Here is a 21,183-nt window from a genome sequence, read left to right on the forward strand (position 1 = left end):
TAAAGCCAATAAGATAGTTACAGACTATGTTTATATGAAACATGCGTATACTTACTGCATTTGATGTATTTTAACCATACGTATTGACTTATACATATTACAGAATTTAATGTTGCGGGTCCCAAGGATGAAGACAACCGTGATAAATATGTTACCTGAAAAAGCAGGTGAAGAGCAGAGTAATGAAGACACAATGCGTCTCAGTTTTTCTCCAGTACGTGTCTGAGGAAGCAGTGGAAGGTGGGCTCCCTTACTGCTCCCCGAAACCCTGGAGCAACCACCAACATTCTGCCCCCACTGCTTTCCAACGTAATATGGATTTCTATTCTTTTAAAGAAACTGAAAATGAATACATATATTAATGAAACATGTCCCATAACACGTGTTTTACACAGAATATCCCACTCTGGGATCCCACAGTAACACCAGCATAGAAGAAATGGCTTTGATTTTGCCACCCTATTTGATTTCCATGCCACCCTCTTTCAGTAGACAGGATGTGTGAAACAGGAGTATATGAACACACACACACAGTGTTAAAGGTGCTATGTTGGGTGGGTGTATCGGGGAGTTTGAGTGTACAGAATGAGTATGACTGTATGAAAACTAGAGTGCTGTTAAAATGTTTTGACTATGGTGCACTTTTTTTACTGCAATAGGAGGAGGTCTTTTTTCTTTAAAAAGACCCCCTTTCACAAGTGTAACAACTGTGATTCGGCCGGGGACATTATTTTTGGGCCCTTTCCACCTGAAGCAAAAACAGCTTCTCACAGTCTTTCTCACCCTCTCTTGCTCTCTCTCTCTTTCTCACTGTATTGGTAAAATAATGCATACCAATAATCAATACTGTCAGTAGATTCTTTCCAGCTTTTGATCAGCACCATGGACAGCAACCACAGTCAGAGGTCAGGGGAATGGACACATTTACTCACACCATCGTCTTCCACTAGGATGCCACGAGCCCTAAACAGATTTAATCTTGGTAACATAACAGAAAGACAATTGTAATGTTGATAAGCATGAAAGAGAAGAGAGAAGCCCATTAGACGCAGGTCCTCACAGATAGAATGAAAGGGAGTGATAATATAAAACAAGAGAATTCCTCACTCACTCACACACACACACACACACACACACACACACACACACACACACACACACACACACACACACACACACACACTAGGAGTGAAGATTTCAACATACAAGTGGTAACAAAGTTTCGCTCCTTTACAAAAAAAAACCACTCACTCTTTTGTTCAGCAAAACATTGACGATCTTCCTCTTTTGAGCATCTGTTCTTTCTCCTTTGACTCACTAAACAAAATTTAAAATGCAGCTGTGCTAACTAGCTCCTAGCTGATAAACAAATTGCTTCATAGATGATACCAGCAGTCAAATATGTCAAGTACACTGTCAAGAGGACACATCCTCCAAAGTAAAGAAGTATTTGTACTTTGTTAATTCCCACCTCTGGTAACATGTTTCTCTCAATCACAACACTTACATTATCTAAAATTAAATAAATAAACAGATAATAATAATAAGAAGAATATTCAAACCTCATTTTTTTCTAGGTTTTAATGATAAAATAGTAATAATATACCCATCGTGAAAAAAAAAGACTGATCGGATTAAAGGGGTGTGACTTGAATGAAAACTGTGATGATGGTTACAGATTGACAGAAACTGTAACATAAAGCTCCTCACACCTGTGCTCTCAGGAGCGGCCTGTTTGGTACCCTGGGTGTACACTCTCTCTGCCTTTTTTCTAAACTGAGCCTAAACTGAGCCCTGAACTCTTTCAGCTCCCAACCGGCTCTTCAGGTTGTTTTGTTGCTTTAATTCATTTATTTTTAACAACAATATAAAATTATGCACAAAAGGAATTACTAATGTAAAAGAAAACACGTGGTTTTATTTATATATGTATATATATATAAATATATACGGTGGCCCCTAGAGACAAAGTACGTACAAACTCCAAAGCACATTTCTAGCATTAACTGAACTTCCAAAACAAGAGCTACCTAGATCGCTTAAATTACACAATTGAAAGCATATGTGTATTGTTTGTGTATTTATACACAAGCACTCACATATATATTATATTATACAATAATAATAATTATATCATATAATACAAAAAACAACTATTTACATTTCAACTTTTAACTATTTAAATTTTCAGCTGTTTGCTTTTGAACAAATTTAAAACGAAACAACACAAAACACTGCAAACCACAGCGCAATTAAATATAAATTAAAATATGAAAACAAAAAGAAGATGCACATTCTCTGTCTTGTAGGCCTGCATGAATAAACTTTCTGAATCCTTTATCATCCGCAACTGAAAATAGTTGTGGATGCTCACTATACCTTTCTAATGTGACGTTGTTGTCCCTGGTAGTGATGTGCGATACCACTGATTTCCTTTCCGATCCGATACCAAGTAAAATTCAGGGTGGTATCAGCGATACTGATCCGATACCGATACTCTGTACAAAAACTTAATGTTTCATTGCATTTCATAATACAATATATAATTGTATTATGTAATTGTAATAATAACATAACCATATTGCTTCATAATGATTAGAGGACATCAGACAACTTGTTTTTATTGCTTAATAATGCAGAATAATCATATAGAAATAAAAAAAACTGACGTTGTGCGCCATATGAACATGTTGCCTGCCTGCAGCACTAAAGGACTCTGCGAGAGATGTCTGTCTCGCCCTAGCAGCACCTGTCCCTGTCCTCCTCTTCAGTTCGCCTCAACATAAGCTTATCATATTCTGTGATGTGATTTACTCCGAGGTGTTTGACGAGGTCAGTGGTGTTGCCACAACAACGTGTCCACACAGGACTCTGTTTGCGCTCAGCCATTGTTGTGAGTGTGCACGCCAGGGGCTGCGACACATTTATACAGCCGTATTTCGCATATGACTATGAAAGGCGTAAGAGGAAGTAGTTCCTTCCAAATTAGACGATCCGAATTGTATAGTTTCTTTCCACTGCGTTCATTTGAATAGAAAAACTACAAATTTACCCCAGAGTACTAAAATATCGATATTATAATATGAGAATCGATTCTAGAACATAAATTGCTGGTATCGGAAGAATCGATATTTCAGTATCGATCCGCACACCACTAGTCCCTGGCTCTCTTTCTCTCTCACTTTCCCTCTGACTCTGTTCCTGTGCTATTGCCGCCCCTCCCCCCTCTTCCCAGCACAAAGCACAAGGCTCACGTGCTGAGTGAAGCAAAAAAAAAAGTGCCAGAGGGTGAGAGAAGGGGGAAAAATCCACGACTCCCAATAAGGAGTCGGCTCGCGTCGGTCACTTCAAAGAATCGGCTCTTATAGCCGTTTCGTTCGCGACCGACACATCACTACGCCACTGGGTGCTCTCGTACAAGAAAATCGAGCATACCCGGTGTGTTGTTTCAGTTAGGTCAGTGTTGTTAGCGAAAACATTACGTGTTTTAACACCATTCTTCACGTATTTAGAGGAGGGGGCTGCAGTAAAACTGTACCGGAAACATCAGTACATTCTTTGAGGTAAGTCTGTCCGTTATTTAAGCAGCTGGACTGACAGGAAAACCTGAAAGCTTATCGCTGTCATGTGAGCGCTGTCACACAGACATTCCGCACTAACTGTTTATGTGTGTCTACAGTCATGCAGTGGAGAAAGTCCACAGGATTATACAACAGACGGCATGTTTAATGTGAAAGTGAAAGTCACGGTCAGAGGGACGCTTGGCTGGTTATAATAATAAACAAGACTGCAACAAAACCCGAGGCCTCTACAAAAACCCTGATTAATGCGTCAGCGAGCTGTTCCCGTCAGTGACTCCCCTTTTAGCTGCTTACGTCACCAAAGTAACTTGTACTCAAAACATAAATCGGTCAGGAGCAATTTGTGTTACGAGTTTCGGTTAAAAATAGACCAGAAGCGCCATGTTTACAGTGATTCCTTTATTTGATGAAGGTTTATTTTAGGCACAGAGCCTAAAAAAGAAAGTAGTTAACGGAGAACGTTTATTCCCACGGTCGACATACCCGTTATTTCAGACTGCGGCTATATGTTTTGAATGTTCCGTATTTGTAAAGTGTAAAAGTTTCAGTATTAAGTGTTCTTGTTTTACAGGTAAGATAATGGATTGCTGTGGTCTGCTAACTCTTCAGAAGGAACCAGGTACTGATGGAAAAGAAGTTAATTAAAACAACTTCAAATGTAGATTTTGTTGTTGTTGTTGTAATGGCACATAATAATACCCTGATGTATGGTTTGTATTTATTCTAATATTATTTTTCTATCAGTTCCTCTGAAGAGCATTGAGGTGGAGCTGGAGGTGAGGGACCATGTGGCTACAGTGGTCTCCACTCTGAACTACGAGAACAAGGAGGACAAACCATTAGAGGCTGTTTTTGTCTTCCCTCTGCCTGGAGATGCTGCTGTCTGTCATTTCAGCGCTCAGATTGGACAGACGCAGATTGTAGCTGAGGTGAAGGAGAAACAGAAGGTGAGCTGGACAGTAAATATAACCTGATTATAAGTGAGCTTCAAAATAAACGCAGTGAATGTCACTGACATGTGTCACCTGTGCTTCAGGCTCGTGAGGAGTATGATGATGCTCTGAGCTCCGGTCAGCAGGCCTTCCTATTGGAGGAGAGTGATCAGAGTCCAGATATATTCTCTCTGCGTGTGGGCAGTCTGCCTCCAGGAGAGAGCGCCTCCATCAGGTTGGAGTACGTCACTGAGCTGGCTGTGCAGGCTGATGATGGTCTGAGGTTCTGTCTGCCTGCTGTGCTCAACCCTCGATACCAACCTCAGGGTAGGACAACTTCAGAATACTTGGACCAGAAATGCTTCAACTATATCAGTGAAAGTCTTGAACCACCTTCCAACCTTCACACCACTGACAGAACACACAAAAAAACCGTCTTCCAACTTTGCCAGTTACTGTAAGGTGTGAACACAGAACCAGATATGAAACTGTTGCCACATACAGGAAAACACATACAGTGCGAAAAATCTGGAAGATAATTAGGTCAAGTTTCAAGTTGATATTCTGCAAGAAAAAGGATTCACTTCTCATCACATTGTGATTACCAAATATAAAAAGCTGTGAAAAAGAAATGTTCCAGTCCAGTGAAAAGCTTTAGTGCATCCTCAGAGAAATTACAAAAAGCCCAAAAGCTGTATCTCAGACTCTACAGGCCTCAGCTAGCATATCAAATGTTAGATTTCGAGGTATTAGAATAAGACTGAACAAGTGTGGCTTATTTTTTAGGGGTTGCAGGAGAAAACTTCTTTTCTCAAAAAGAAAATGGCAGCATGTTTTCAAAGTTGCACCTAAACCAATCACAAGACTTCTTGAAAGATGACAAACAAACCCAAAACTGGAGATATTTGACTGATTGACCATCACAGTCAGAGAAAACCAAACCAATCAGCACAAACACCTCATAAAACCTTGTTGGAACTGGTGTGTTTAGTTTTGACAGGACTGCATTTGTCAGATTATAATTTTTTTTGGAAGTAGGTTGATGCAGTGTGCAAACACAGACTCTCCCTCTCGTCATGATTTTATATCAGTAAATGGTTTTAACTGAGTGTGTTTATATGGAGTTTCCCTTATTTTTTCCAAAAGTTAGATCATAAAGAGGTTTATATACTTAACACTATTTAATTCTCGCTGACATGAAATTTTATATCACCCTAACAGATTTTTGGTTTTTTCTGAAGAAGGAATAGGCAAAAAATGATGTTTGTGTTTTGTTACCGATATGGTTCATTATTCCATCCATAGGTCATAAAAGTCAAGTTATTCCTTTTCTGTCACTTTTTCATTGTTTTGAATTAAAACAGCTGTAAAGTAGTTTTGTTTTTCCTGAGCAAAATGCTTATTTTCCTCATTTTATCTGTACTACCATGTGAACCAGAGTCTTTACAGCCTAAATTATTTGATTGTATTATACCTCATTAATTACAGCATATTTTACCTGATGCTGTGTGCAGGTAGTGAAGATGCATTATTCCAGGTGACTTCTGTTCCAGCCTCTCTGGTGCCCTACAGTCTGTCTTTTTCTGCCCGAGTGTCCTCTCCTCGTCCAGTCTCTAAAGTAGAGTCCAACTGCTCCCTGGACCCTCTGCAGTACCTCAACACTGATCAAACCCAGGCCACGGTAGGTAGAGTGCTGATGTGTCTGCTGTGTGTGGTTGTTACGTGTTACTGATGAATAAATATGAATGTGTTTGTGGTGTGCAGGTCAAGCTGGCTACAGGACACAAGTTTGACAGAGATGTTGAACTGCTGATTTATTACAAAGACGCCCACCAGCCCACTGCTGTGGTGGAGGCAGGACAGGCCTCTGCTGAGCCGGGTGAGTGAAAAATAAGTGAAGTCATTAGTTTGCAAATAAAAATTGTTCTTCTTCAATCTAATAGTTAATTGTGTTGGAGCTATTATGAAATGTAAACTTGACATTTTTCTGTCCTTTTCATGTGTTTCAGGCTCTCTGATGGGTGATCCAGTGGTGATGGTGAGTCTGTACCCTGAGTTCCCCCAGTCTGTGATGTCTTCAACGGCTTCATGTGGAGAGTTTGTGTTCTTAATGGATCGATCTGGAAGTATGGACTGTGCTACGAATAACACTGAGCAGAAGGAAACTCGGATCAGCAGTGCCAAGGTATTTATGATGTGGTGTTAGTGTTACAAAATATTTCCTTAAATTGTTCCTCTCACACAGTGGCCTCATCATCTTCTCCCTCTTCCCTGAAGGACACTCTGCTGCTCCTGTTGAAGAGCTTACCAATGGGCTGCTATTTCAACATTTACAGTTTTGGGTCCAGTTATGAACACATCTTCCCGTGAGTTATATTCATATGATCTCAGTGATATCACTGTAAATGTGTGATAAGATATCTTCCCTGCTGTTAGTCAACATGTTGCCTTTGGATGATTCTGCAAAACTCCAGGTTATGTTTGATCTCATTTATGTGTTTCTCATGGCAGTAAGAGTGTAGAGTATGGTGAGAAGACCATGGAGGAGGCTCTGAAGAAAGTTGAGCAGATGAAGGCTGATCTTGGAGGAACAGAAATCCTGGAGTCGCTCAAACATATTTACAGCCAGCCCTGCATTCCCACTCAGCCTAGACAGGTAACACACACACACACACACACACACACACACACACACACACACACACACACACACACACACACACACACACACACACACACACTTTAATAATGTCATTCTTTAGTCTTTCTTTTTTCTCATTCATTACTCCAACATGTAAGTTAACCATGAATCAAGCCCTGTATCAGTCTCATATAATCTGCTAATTATACATGAGTTGATCTGTTGAGTGGCTACTGTTCCTCTCACTCTTGCTTAAAGCTTCTTCTCTTTGTTTTTACTTGTTAAAACAGTTTACTGACTGCATACTTGATTACATATCAGAGAGTTGTGTTTCAGCTTGTGCAGTTGAAAAACTGTGTGTAAACTCTCCTCTCTAGCTGTTTGTCTTTACTGATGGAGAGGTGGGGAACACCAAAGAAGTGATCGATCTGGTGAAGAAAAATTCAGGTTCCCACAGGTAAAACAAAAAAATGTGATTATATGTGCTATATGCCAAGTGTGTCTGTTTTTAAAACAACTGCTGTATTCTCGCAAACCAGAAAAAAACAACTACATCTACACAATTCCCAGAATGTCCAACATGTCCTCTGTGTACTCAGAGAAAACTGTTGTGTTGCAGGTGTTTCTCTTTTGGGATTGGGGAAGGGGCCAGCTCTGCTCTCATCAATGGGATGGCCAAGGAAGGAGGAGGTCACGCTCAGTTCATCACAGGGACTGACAGGATGCAACCAAAAGTAAAACAATGACTCATAAGAGTTACAGCAAAAAATGATTTGTGTTTTAAAAAAAAAAAAAATTGGACAGAAGATATGATTTCAGTTTTTGTACTCATCAGGTGATGCAGTCACTGCATTTTTCTCTGCAACCAGCAGTGGAAGATGTTTCTGTTACATGGGATTTACCAAAGGGATCCACTATCACTGTACTCTCTCCACCAATCACATCACTTTTCCAGGGTCAAAGGTCACTAATTTATGCCCAGCTCACTGGACAGGTAGGAGCAGCATCTTCTCACAGTGTAGATCTCTGTGTTTATGCTTGTCATGTTTTGAAAAGATAAAATTGATTTGACACTGTAATTCTGTGTCAGAGCTCAGAGGCAGCAGAGGGCTGTGTGACGCTGAAGTACAGCCTGGCAGGTCATCCCTCTGAGAACCAGCTGCACTTCAGTCTCAGACCTGCAGCAGACTCTGGGTAAATGAGCTGTTAATCTACTGGATTTATTAGATAATAACTTTACAATAGTTCACTTTGCATGTAACATGATAATTACATGATATGGTAATTGTGACCATGTCACCATACCAATATTTTCTCTTGTCTGTAGCTTAATAGTCCACAGGTTAGCTGCTCGGACTCTTATTTGCTTGCTAGAGATGGAAGCAGAAAACAATCAGGAAAAAGAAGAAGTAAAAAAGAAGGTGGTGCAGCTGAGTGTCCAATCAGGAGTGAGCAGTTCTTTCACTGCTTTCATTGTTGTCAATTCAGACAACAACAAGGAGATTCAAGGACCTCTTCTGCACCGAGATATTCCAGGTAACATGAATAATTAGCAATCCTATCTACTTCATATTGTTCTTGGGGCATTCTTATCTTATCTTATCCTATCTTATCAGTGCCTGATGTCTATCGTTCCTGTACTTCGTTTGGTGAGTACAAGGTTTTTTACCATTGCAAACACAGTACAAGTACTTCTACACACACACACACACACACAGTACTCATGAAGTGTTAGACGCATACGTGTGTGTGTGTGTGTGTGTAAAATCCCCCTCTCGCCCCTGTTGGTGGTTCTGAAAGATAGGTTCATGGTGAAGCTGAGAAACGTGACCTCAGTGACTGATTATCAAGATTACATGAAGTACACTCTGAGGGTCTATTAGAAGATACGAATGCAGCAGTGCAGACAATGCCTATTGTGACCATCACTGAAATCAACTAAATGATCTACACCACGGCAGCAGTTATCGGTGAGATGGTTGTCTACAAGATGAATAGCCACCAGGAGCAGTACATGTACCAGAAGTCTAGAGGCCAAGATCAAGGCATTATGGAGGGAACTAATCCAACTATCAGAGCTGCAGAAAGATGTGATGAAGACAGGGATGCCTAAGTAGTATAGCAAGCTGTCCATACCTGATGCCTTGGAAATTGCTGACCAAAGACAGAGCTATTATATTATTATGTTAGATTTATAGGACTTAGTATAATAACCATGGTAATCGGAGCACTCAGTGCAGTGACCCCCAAGATAGGTGAGTGGCTCCAGCAGATCCCAGGAACATTATTTGAGCTCTCTGTCCAGAAGAGCACAGTCCTGGGAACAGCAAAGATACTATGTAAAGCACCTGAGCTTGAAGGCTAGACTGCCCTCAAAACTAGTGGGGAATTTATATGTATATTACATAAAAAAGAGAAGCTCTATATTTGGAGACTTCAAATGGCATTTTCAATTTACCCTATTTGGTGCTTAAATCTTTGTTTTAAATCTTATCTTATCTTATTAGTGGCTGCACACTAGGGCTGCCACAAACAATTATTTTGATAGTCGACTAGTCACCGATTATTTTTGCGATTAGTCGACTAATCAGATCATCATCCATTGGACGTAAAACTACAGCTTATTGCACCAACAGCATCTGCTCTTATATAACTATCATTAGCTTACAGCTTTGAGTGCTTAAGGTCTGTGCTAACTAAAAATAAAGACAAGATGATAGTTTGTTAAATTTTAATGAAATTTGCAGATTGTTTCGGTGAAGTTTAATAAACTCCTTGCTATCTAAAATATAACAGGACACCGGAGTATATTCTCGAGTATCTCACACTTCTGATAATCAGTTGTCTGCTTGACGTTTATTCAGCTGTGTAAAACTATAACTTGAACCTCAGCCAAACCGATTTACTCAGGAACAAATAAAATACAAAAAAAAAAGCCAAACAATAACATTTTAAAGTTATCTAAGTGACTTATGTATGTTTAACCTGAGTAGTGAAAGACGGCGGTGGGTTTGAAAACAATTTGCAGGGAGTCCGGTGTTCTCACGGCGCTAGTGAGCCTTGCCCCCCCGCTAGCTATCGAGCTGGTGGGTAACAGACGTCTCCGAAAACGTCGGAGCGCTTTTGAAAATATGTGGTGTCTTGATAAACTGAGCAGATATATGTTAAACGTTTATTTTGTGACCCAGAAAGAATAATAAGAGTAATAATAAAACTAACTAGCTGCCGCCATTGTTGGAAACTGAGCTGGGCTGCGCTATGAATTCTGGGACACAGCTTCTTCTTCTTCGGGGTTTAACGGCAGCTGGCATCCTTGTACATGCAGTGCTGCCATCTTTTGTTTCAGTCCGTTATTACACTCTTAAATCCTACTACTCATTCCTGCGTCTTTTGTGATCTTACAAAGCTTCAAACGACGCGCTGACTATTAAATTACTCGTCAACGATTTTGATAGTCAACGTAATCGTGACTAGTCGACTAATTGTGGCAGCCCTACCGCACACTATCGTTCCCCTGTTTCGCTCGGGGAGTTCAAGGTTTTTTACCATTGCAAACACAGTACAAGTACTTCTACACACACACATACACACACACACGTGTGTGTAAAATTGGCTGGCTGAAGAAGCTGACTGCACTCCATGTGCGTCTGGCTGCACAAATGAACCAGCTACTAGTCAATGACACTTGTAATGGCTAAACAAAGGCCTGATTCCCAAGGACCCCCAGGAGAAACCAGTCCCATCCAACTACTGGCCGTTAACCTGCCTCAGTACCACATGGAAGCTCCTGTCAGGCATCATAGTGGCAAAGATGAATAGGAACATGGATCAATACATGAGTGGGGCACAAAAAGGAATAGACAGGAATACCAGAGGAGCGAAACACCAGCTACTGGTTGACAGAGCAGTCACCCGAGACTGCAACACTAGGCTTATCAACATGTGCACTGCCTGGATTGATTATAAGAAGGCCTATGACGCGATGCCCCACAGCTGGATCCTGTAATGCCTAGATCTATACAAGCTCAACAGGACCCTAAGAGCCTTCATCAGAAACTCAATAGGGATGTGGTGTACAACAGTAGAGGCCAACTTCAAGCCCAAAGCACAAGTCACCAACAAGTGTGGGATCTACCAAAGAGATGCACTGTTCCTACTGCTTTTCTGCATACGCCTGAACACCCTCAGTGAGATCATTGACAAGACTGGCTGGATACCGACTATGGAACAGAGCAATCGTCACACCACCTCCTGTACATGGATGACATCAAGCTGTATGCCAAGAGTGAACGAGACATTGATTCACCAATCACCAGGGTATACAGTAATGACATTGAAATGTCATTTGGATTTGAGAGGTGTAGTCAGATAGTAAAGAAGACTGATTGGATCAAACTATGAGAATGCAACATTGCAAATACCTGGAAATCCCACAGGCAAATGGCAACCGTATAGAGGATGAATTCATTTGAATACTGTATGCAAATAGCTGCAGTATTTGCTGTGACAGCCTTTGTAATGTGCTGTGTTACAAAGTGAAGTCTTCACCTGATAACCTCAACCTGTTTAAGGTTGATTTATACATTTTAAAGATCAACGGTGTGGTAATGCCAGGTTTTATTTCTCTCTTATATGTTCACCCTCAACCTGACTTTTTTTTTTCATAGCGGTCAGGGCTGCTCCATCCACGATTAGTAAGTAGAAGCTGAGTGACAACACACATCTACACACATGTGCATTTCTAAAATAAAAACAAAGAAACCAACATATTTGTATTTGAAATGTTAAATGTCAAACATTCACTGCACAGTTGCTGCAGTATTTATTTTCCCAGTTGTTGTATTTGGGGTATTTTTTACTACCATTTATGATAAGTTGCAGGTCATGATAATGACCTCAGAAGCCATAAACGTACTGATCTAAACAGCAAATGAAATGTCTAATTTTCCCAACATTTCCATATTAGCGTCATAATCAAGCTGCAATTCCTTCCTGTGAAACTAACTTTTTTGAATTATTAAATAATTAGAAATGTAATATATTAAATATGTGATCATGTAGTTCCTTCCATAAAGAGCCATTTTCTTCTCTACTGCACAAAAGAGTAAAAATAATGAAAAAGACCCTTTAAATGAGCCAATGTGTCTGAACTTGAATGATTAAATATAGGTGGTGTTTATCAACATGTAGATTTAAATACAGTTTAAATATTGTAGTAATATTCTAACCTGCTGTAAGACTCTCGGAAGCCAGAAACGTAGTATGATGTGGAGACATTACATGTTAAGATGAAATATTAATCTGTTTTTGTCAGACAGATGAATGTGAATAAAAAGAGTACGATGATAAATTTAAGAGCAGAATGTCTGAGTCAGGTTCAGATGATCCAAAAGCAATAAATGACATTGACTTTAAAATATTTGTTACAAGAAATCAAGATTCTGATTAGAAAGGTGACAGTGATGTACATTTACATACTTTTATACTATTGTTTTGTATTTGTATATCAACAAATCAGTAAGTTAGTGTTCCTTAACAAATTCTTAAGAAATGTACTGACTCTATTTTACGTTATAGTGTGTGACTCCGCGGCGATGTTTGAGGAAATTGAAGCAGGTAAGTAAAACCTAAATGACACATCTGTACATCTATGTAAATATGTAGCTGTTTGTAGAAGGGACTGGGCCCATCCAACTACTGGACATAACCTGCATTCCTACCACATGGAAGCTTCTGTTCAGGCATCATAGCGGCAAAGATGAGTAGGCACATGGCTCAGATCAACAGGACCCTAAGAGCCTTCATCAGGAACTCTATGTGGATGTGGCGAACAACACTAGAGACTAACTTCAAGCCAATAGCACAAGTCACCATCAGGTGCGGGATCTACCAAGGAGATGGATGATCTGTCCCCACTGCTGTTCAGCTTAGACCTGAACCCCCTCAGTGAGATCACTGACAATACTGGTTACAGATACCAACTACAGAATGGAGCAGTTGTCAGCCACCTCCTGTGCATGGATCACATCAAGCTGTATGCCTAGAGTGAACGAGATATCAATTCACTGATCCACACCACCAAGATATACAGCAGTGACAGAGGAATTTCATTTGGACTGGAGAAGTGTAATCAGATGACAACAAAGAGAGGGAAGGTAGTCAGAACTGAGGGGATCGAACTACAAGAAGTCAACATTGCAGACATAGAGGACAGGTACAAGTACCTGGGGATCCCACAGGCAAATGGGAGCCGTGGAGAGGCTGCTAGGAAAGCTGAAACCACCAAGTACCTGCAGAGGGTCAGTCAAGTCCTGAAGAGTCAACTAAATGGTAAGAACAAGATCCAGGCTATCAACACCTAGGCCTTGACGGTCATCGGGTACCTTGCTGGGATAATAAGTTGGCCAAAGAAGGATATAGAAGCCACTGACATCAAGACCAGGAAACTCCTGACCCTGCATGGATGGTTCTGACACCAAGTTCAGCACCCTGAGGCTGTATGCTAAGCGGAAGGAAGGAGGCAGGGGACTGTTGAGTGTCAGTACCACAGTCCAGGATAAGACAACGAACATCCACGAGTACACCAAGAAGATGGCCAAAACCAACCATGTGCTCAGTGAATACCTCAGGCAGCAGAAACCAAAGAAAGAGGAGGAACTATCATGGAAGGACAGTCCCCTGCACAGTATGAACAACTGGCAGATAGAGGAAGTGGCTGACATCGAAATCAGGCACTTCTACGAGGGGCTGGACAAAGCTGGACTGAAAGACAGCACAGAGGCACTAATCATGGCACCACAGGAACAAGTTCTGAGCACAAGATCCATAGAGGCTGGGGTCTATCACACCAGGAAAACCCCAGTTACAGGCTGTGTAAGGATGTGTAAAGATTGATTTTCTCTCAAATAGTTTAATTAAAGCATTAATTTATTATTTTTAACTGGCTATTAGAGATTTTATCTGCAAATAACTATTTTGTTGTAAAGTATATAGGATGATTTTAAACATTTCAGTACTGCCTAGGGTTGGTTTTGTCTTCTAGTAGTTAGTCAGTATTGGGATTACTGCAAGTTAATTGAGTTACACTTGTGACGGTGGATACAGACAGATTTAGTCTGGCATGCTACACATGAGCAATTAAGATAATTCAATTCCAGTCAGACAAGTGCAATGAGATTGCACATCAGTTAACTTTGCTACTGAATTTAGTGTGCAATGAAAGATACATGTTTTAATTTTGTTTGCATTTGGATTAGAATTATAGAACTAAGAATATCTGGTGTGCTTACTGTTGTGTTTCCTTTGAAAAAACAGAAGACAGATGTCTCATGGATTTTTGCTGTTTGTACAGCATGGATGGAGGTATCTGTTTTGACTTCTTTTTTTATGTATAATTGGTGCTTTTGTACTCTTAATTGTTGTTTTTAGTGTGTGGCAAACTATAAAAGAGACAGCCAGCGTGGTTCATTTTTCCTAATAATAAACAGAAACATCATAGGTAGCCCCCCGGTAGCCTATTGCAGCATTGCTAAGCGATTGTTCAAAGTCATCTGCTTCAGCCCAAACTTATGAGCTTTATCATAAAGGAATGTTTTCACTGAAAGTTCTCCTCACTCTATATGAAGGAAAGGATTTTAAATTAAATTCTGAAGACAATGAATAGAAGATAATATGAGAGAAATATGCTCTGTCTTTCATAGTTCCTGTTTGTACTCTCACTGCAACGTTCTGGATCAACTGAGGATTTTTCAGACATTTTTAAAAGTGATCTACAATAATGAATTACAATAGTGTAGCCTAGAAGTAATAAATACATAAACTAATTTTTTAGTATCACTCTTACACATAATGTTTTTGTTTGTTAGACACATTGCAATAAGGCAGTCCTACATATTTGATTAATATGTGCATTGAAGGACATATCCTGGTAAAATTTCCCACACTTTACTGGAAGCCAAGTTAATACCATCAAAATAAGTGTCTGGTTAGACACCATGTTTCTAGGTTTTTTAGGACTTATTAAAAGTTACCTAGTGTCAGGGTTCCTGGGTCGGTGACCCAGTGTTTTCAGTTTTGTTCATGTTCAGTTTATTTTGCCACTTCCATGTTCTCACTTCCTGCTTTTCCTGTGTCAGCTCGTCTCGTGTCATTAGCCAGATTATGTTCAGCTGTGTACTCACCGGCCTCTCATTATCATCCTCATCAGTCTGTGTATTTAAGCCCTCTGTTTCCACTCATTCACTGTCGTGTCATTGATGTACGTCTGATGTTAGTGTCGTCTGTATGTTCAATTAGCCAGCCAGTCCTTTGTTCGTTCATTCGTTCATTCAGTCAGTCAGCCAGCCAGCCAGCCAGCCATTTTCCTCCCTCTGTACTGTATGCTCACTCCTTCGGCAATAAACATCCACCTTCACCTACCTGCCTGTGAGTCCGGCGATTGGGTCCTCCTTCTCTCGTCCACGACACTACTCCTGACACCTAGACCTTAATATCTGTAAGACATTTCTGTAGTTAAACTAGTTGATTTGTGTCTTCTGATTTCATGGTTAATAAAGCTGAGGGTCATCTGCAAAGTGATAAAAATGCATTAATTGTTTTCTAATAATTCCGCCTAAACGAAGCAAGTATTACGCAAAAAGTATTGGTCCCAGGACAGAACCTGGTAGAATTCAGTAATTAAGTTGTGCATGTCAAGAAGACTCATCATTTACAATCACAAATTAGAATCTGTTAGATACATGTGGATACATATGATTCAAACTACTGTAGTGCACTTCCTTTAATATGTGTACTGTTATGAACAATACAATACTATTGTCTAGCAGAACAAAGAGGAGTCCACTGTCAGATGCCATAACTAAATTCAGTTCAATTTGATTTTATTTATATAAGGCCAAATCATAACAACAGTTGCCGCAAGGTGTTTTATAATGTAAGGTACAATAATACAAAAAAATCCAGAGAAAACTCCCAATAATCATATTACCCCATATAAGGAAGCGCTTTGGTGACAGTGGGAAAGAAAAACTCCATATTAACAGGAAGAAACTTCCAGCAGACCCAGGCTCATGGAGGTGTCACCATCTGCTGCGACAGTCTGGAGTGAGGGTAGGAAGACAGGACAAAGACACGCTGTGAAAGAGAGCCAGAGAGGAAGAATAATTCAATGCAGAGAGGTGTATAAACACATAGGGAGTGAAAAGGGTGACTGAAGAAGAAATACTCAATGCATAATGGGAATCTCCCAGCAGCCTAGACATAGCATAACTGAGGGAGGATTCAGGATCACCTGATCCAGCGCTAACTATATGCTTTATCAAAAAGGAAAGGTTTAAGCCTAATCCTAAATGTAGGGAGGGTGTGTGTCTCCCAAATCCAAACTGGGAACTGGTTCCACGAGAAAAGAAATCATCAAATATCCAAAAAGTTATGAAATATATCTGGTTGTCAAAGCTGACGTCTTTTGTTAAATATTGTTCTTTTAATTGCCCAATTAGAAATAATAACAACTCTAAATATGACACATATATTGCAACATGTGGAACCAAATCATTAGAACTATTTTCTTACTTAACTCAGCACATTATTTTAAATATTGCTTTCAATTCCACCCAGGAAGGGCATTTTATTATGTAACTTTTCCTCTAAATTTTCCTCTTCACAACTGCCGGATGAAGAATTTCCACCTGCTAAGAAGCCACTCAGAGACCCTTTGCTACAGTTAGTCTCCCTCCAGAAGGCGTCTGGCTGCTGGCTGCTTGATCCAGCTCTGGCTGCTGCACTGAGAAAGACCAACGAGGAGGTGGAAAAGTCAAAGCCTGAAAAGGTGGGCTATTAAATAAATAATAACACAGTAATAGTGGGTGTTTGTAACGTATTCATTAAAATGGTTTCAAAAGTGAATTTTCAAAATTACACACTCATGTTAACGAACATCTGCATGCTGCCTCACTTAATTTAATATTTAACTACATGACTTCTGATTCTATACGCTAGGCCAGCAGTGAAGTGTGGGCCACCATTCTGGCTCTGATCTGGCTTCATGGTTTCAAGATGGATGCAAAGGACGAGTGGGAGCTTCTGGCTGCAAAGGCTGTATCATGGCTCAGTGCGCAAAAAGGTAGTAAACACAAAAATAAGCATTCAGTTTGTGATGGTTATACTGAGTTGCTACAGTCGGTCAGTTGTTAAGATGCTAATTGAATATTTTATTTTGTGTTTCCTTTTATTTCCAGCACCGTCTGTGACAGAGTGTGTGGAAGCTGGAAATATATTGTTGGGTTGCAGTGTGCAAAAAACTGCCCTTGGCCTCTGAGTTTTTTATAAACTAACAACTTCTTTATGATTCATACACAGAAGCAGATTTACTTCATACTTCATCCACATTAATCTTTGCATCGTCCAACTTTATTATCTAATGTGCCTTATTTTATGCTGCATGTGTCCAAAGTCAGCTTTGTAAGAGTACCAGAGATGATTGCTTTTCTATTCTAACTTTAATGTTGCTGTTTGCTTGAAAGCATCAAATATTAAACAAATAAAAACACACATGAGTTTGGACCCATCATTCCTTCTAATGAGTCACCATGAAAAAAATAAATAATTAAATTTTAAAATATTTAAAAAGACCAACACACCTGGCCAGTTCTGTCTTTCAACACATTTTTTAATCATGGTTGAGGAAAATATGCAGCTTAAATTCAAAGTCATAGTGAAGCAAAATTCTTCCTTATTCCAATGCATATCTTTCATTTTTTAGTTCATGTCATGTAAGTAAACAGCTGGACATAATTTCCACTAACAAATGAGACCTCATCATCAGCCATGTCTCACAGCGAGTGAAATCAAGGCCAGCAGAGGGAATGCATAGCTAGATTTGTTCTGCAGTCATGAGCCATCCATCACATACTCTTAATACAACCACAAACAAACTATAACTTGTTCATCTGAGTAATGGCGGCTACAACAAAGCTATTTTCAAACCTCCATGTTTTACATTTTGAAACCAGGAACCTTTGCCCAGAAGGTAGAAACTGAAACTCACTATGCAACAGGTGTGAGCCATCAAGACAAATCAAACCAGCAAACTGCTGTAATGGTCTGGTGTACAGGGATGCTCGGCTCAGCTGTGGATCAGCCTGCTCAACCACTTAACAATTTGATCGAGTGAGTTTCAGTTTTTTACCGATAAGTATCCAACCAATGACCTTAAATAAAGATCAAACGGATTCAATGAAAGCACACTAAAATAAACTCATCACGGTTGTATCAATGTGGAAATGAGATCAGAACATGGTTTCTTAACGGAGGGCTGCAGGCCTGGACTGGGACAAAAAAATCAGCCCTGATATTTTAGGTCCAGGCGTTACCATGTTCAGTCCAAAATGAAAAAAACAAAAAACAGATGTGACACGTGTAATGTGATCATCAGAGAATATGATTTTTATAAAACATTTATTATTATTTTATAAAGTTTTTCTTACACTGTGCTTAGCTCCTTGATGAATGTGTAATCACATGTCTTTGATAAATAAAATATTTAATCTTGGATTTGTGTAATTTGTGGCTATTGAATAAAAGTTAGTCATGTATCCACTGATAAAAACAGATGGCTGAAAGAAATGTTTGATGTAAAAAGGAAACACAGTGTTGTGCTGTTGAACTGTGAGTTTCTAAATCACCAATGTTTAAATGCCGAGAGGAGACTAGCAGCCCTGAGTCTGCATGTAAAACATTAAACTCCATAGCAGTGATACCTGTTCTTACACAGGTATGCCTATTCTTTCTTATGGGACTTTACTGTCCCAATGAAACAAGAAGATCTTGTTTTAAAGTACATTTTTTGGCATCCCGTAATCTCAAGAATGTTTATGTTAGATTCTGTTTTTAATCAGGTTGTGATCTTAGAGTCAATCTCATAGCACTCGGCCTGTGCTTCAAGGATTCTGATAGTTAGTATGACTCCGGGGTTTTGAGAAGAGAGGCATGTAAGACTGCAAGTCTGCTTCTTGGTCCCAACTCTGGATAGTCATGTTTTAAATATGTGTTTAATAAATTTTATTTAGAAATACATTTCTAGAAATGAGAGCGGCTCCATCTAAGGAATGTTGTCTCTCCTAACAAGACCGGGTTTCCTCTGGAAAGTTTCCCAATTATCTATGAAGCCCACATCGTTTTTTGGACACCACTCAGACAGCCAGCAAGGAGAACACGCGGCTAAATATGTCACTCCTGGTCTGACTGGGGAGGGGACCGGTGAAAACTACAGACTCCAATATTGTTTCCAAAGTTACACACGATTCAATATTCATTTTGGTGACCTCCAATTGACGCAACCGGTTATCATTACTGCCGATGTGAATTATAATTTTACTGAATTTACGTTTACCCTTAGCCAGCAGTTTTAAATTTTCCTTGGGCAAGACACTTCACCCATTGCCTACTGGTGGTGGTCAGAGGGCCCGGTGGCGCCAGTGTCCGGCAGCCTCGCCTCTGTCAGTGCGCCCCAGGGCAGCTGTGGCTACAATGTAGCTTGCCATCACCAGTGTGTGAATGGGTGGATGACTGGTTGTGTAAAGCGCTTTGGGGTTCTTAGGGACTAGCAAAGCGCTATACAAATACAGGCCATTTGTCATTTGTCATTATTCTACTTTTTGTTTTATTCTGTTGTTAAGTGTCCTTGAGTGTCTTGAAAGGCGCTTTTAAAGTAAATGTATTATTATTATTGGTAGTAGTGTTAGTAGCAGTAACAGTAGTAGTAGTAGTAGTAGTAGTAGTAGACCCCTCCCATGTTTTAAATGTACTTTAGAACAGCAGACAGCAACATCACAAATGAGTGGGCGGAGTGAGTTATGGGGTCTTCACACCCCTTTTCTCTGTTCGCCATTTTGGGCAGAAGGGCTGAGAGGAGAATATATGGATATACTGGCTCACTCCCGGTGGCCCCTGTGGCTTGATCAGGCCCCTTCCGGGATGTGGAGATATTTATTATTTACTATAACTTGTGCTTATGTTGGTTTTTGCTGTGGTTTCGCTACTGTGTTATTTCCCTTTTTTTTTTTTTTGGCTTGTTTTTATTTTTCCAGCAGGTGATCAAACAGATTCCAATTTTCTCTTATCTCTGTGTCTCTCTTCTCCTATTTTTTTGCTTTCCATCTCCTTCTGTTGAGCATCTTCCCAACTTCTCTTTTCTTCAGCTCAGTGTCCAATCAGGAGTGAGCATCTCCATATATGTATATAGAATATATATATTTCAAGTTTTTGTTTTGAGTTTTTGTTGTTTTTTGTTTTTGTTTTTTAAAGCAAACACTAAAACTGTCACCCACACCTCTGAAGATAAAGATTACTAATCATAAATAAAGGGAATATTATCACGATGAGGACACTATCAGAGGTAGTTCAGGGAACTGTTATACTTCATACCAGAAAAATCTTTTTTCTTTTCTTGTTTTTTTGGCTTGACTTCATGGTAGGCAAAATGAAGAAGAGTGCTTGATTGCGCCTAAGTAAGTAAAAGCTGCATGGCAAAACAACACACACCTTCACTGCAGATGCATGCACAGAAACCAGTATTTTTTGTATCTTAAATATTAAGCAGTGTGTGTACAGTAGTCAATATAATGGGATGTGTCCTAAAGCAGTGAAAGAAGAACTGAGTTCTTGCAGCATTTTGCAATATTTAGGATTTTATTGAAAACTTTTTCCTTTCAACATTTGTAACATTAATGAGTAATGAAGCATTGCAGAATAATCCTGTGTTTTTGATTATTTATTGTACACTACAAGTAAACAACAATAAGTTAAACATCTGTCACATCTGTCAGAAGCTTGGATACATTTACTCCTACAAGGATTTTACTCTTATGAAATGTAAAAAGAACACTGAAATTATATTTTACAGTTTTTCACATAAACAGTTTTGCTTTGCTTACAGTTTTATGCATTACAGATGTCATCTTTCACTTGTGTATTTTAATGTGTTTCAGAACAATATTTCTGTTGTGCAGACTTACGGTTGGTAAACAGCAAA

General features: G+C 39.6%; 1 protein-coding gene across 5 annotated transcripts; it reads left to right on the forward strand.

The window, feature by feature from the left end:
- Positions 1–3,312: 3,312 nt before the first annotated feature.
- LOC106675265 (von Willebrand factor A domain-containing protein 5A) lies at positions 3,313–17,702 on the forward strand. Of its 5 annotated transcripts, XM_076892223.1 has the most exons (21): positions 3,318–3,563; positions 4,153–4,200; positions 4,326–4,528; positions 4,618–4,840; positions 6,028–6,194; positions 6,278–6,392; positions 6,523–6,698; positions 6,791–6,879; positions 7,025–7,169; positions 7,532–7,611; positions 7,774–7,888; positions 7,990–8,148; positions 8,245–8,348; positions 8,482–8,690; positions 8,771–8,803; positions 11,822–11,848; positions 12,732–12,770; positions 14,469–14,516; positions 16,832–16,980; positions 17,151–17,274; positions 17,390–17,702. In XM_076892223.1, exons 2-21 carry the CDS (start codon positions 4,161–4,163, stop codon positions 17,467–17,469), a joined length of 2,325 nt encoding a protein of 774 aa, XP_076748338.1. In that variant the 5' UTR covers positions 3,318–3,563; positions 4,153–4,160; the 3' UTR covers positions 17,470–17,702. The 5 variants fall into 5 exon arrangements, 4 of the variants coding, with proteins under 4 accessions (XP_076748338.1, XP_024660747.2, XP_076748339.1 ...); XM_024804979.2 differs by lacking the exon at positions 14,469–14,516; XM_076892224.1 differs by lacking the exon at positions 11,822–11,848.
- The last annotated feature ends 3,481 nt before the right edge of the window (positions 17,703–21,183 follow it).

This window comes from Maylandia zebra, linkage group LG14 (assembly GCF_041146795.1).
Source record: "Maylandia zebra isolate NMK-2024a linkage group LG14, Mzebra_GT3a, whole genome shotgun sequence".
Lineage (NCBI taxonomy): Eukaryota > Metazoa > Chordata > Actinopteri > Cichliformes > Cichlidae > Maylandia > Maylandia zebra.

What these genes read in the sequence shown, in the direction of transcription:
- LOC106675265 (XM_076892223.1), top strand. Translation starts at nt 4,161, where the DNA reads ATGGATTGCTGTGGTCTGCTAACTCTTCAGAAGGAACCAG. An exon ending in AGACCTGCAGCAGACTCTGG is followed by an intron (nt 8,349 to 8,481) that starts GTAAATGAGCTG and finishes TCTTGTCTGTAG; the next exon opens with CTTAATAGTCCACAGGTTAG. An exon ending in TCTGCACCGAGATATTCCAG is followed by an intron (nt 8,691 to 8,770) that starts GTAACATGAATA and finishes CTATCTTATCAG; the next exon opens with TGCCTGATGTCTATCGTTCC.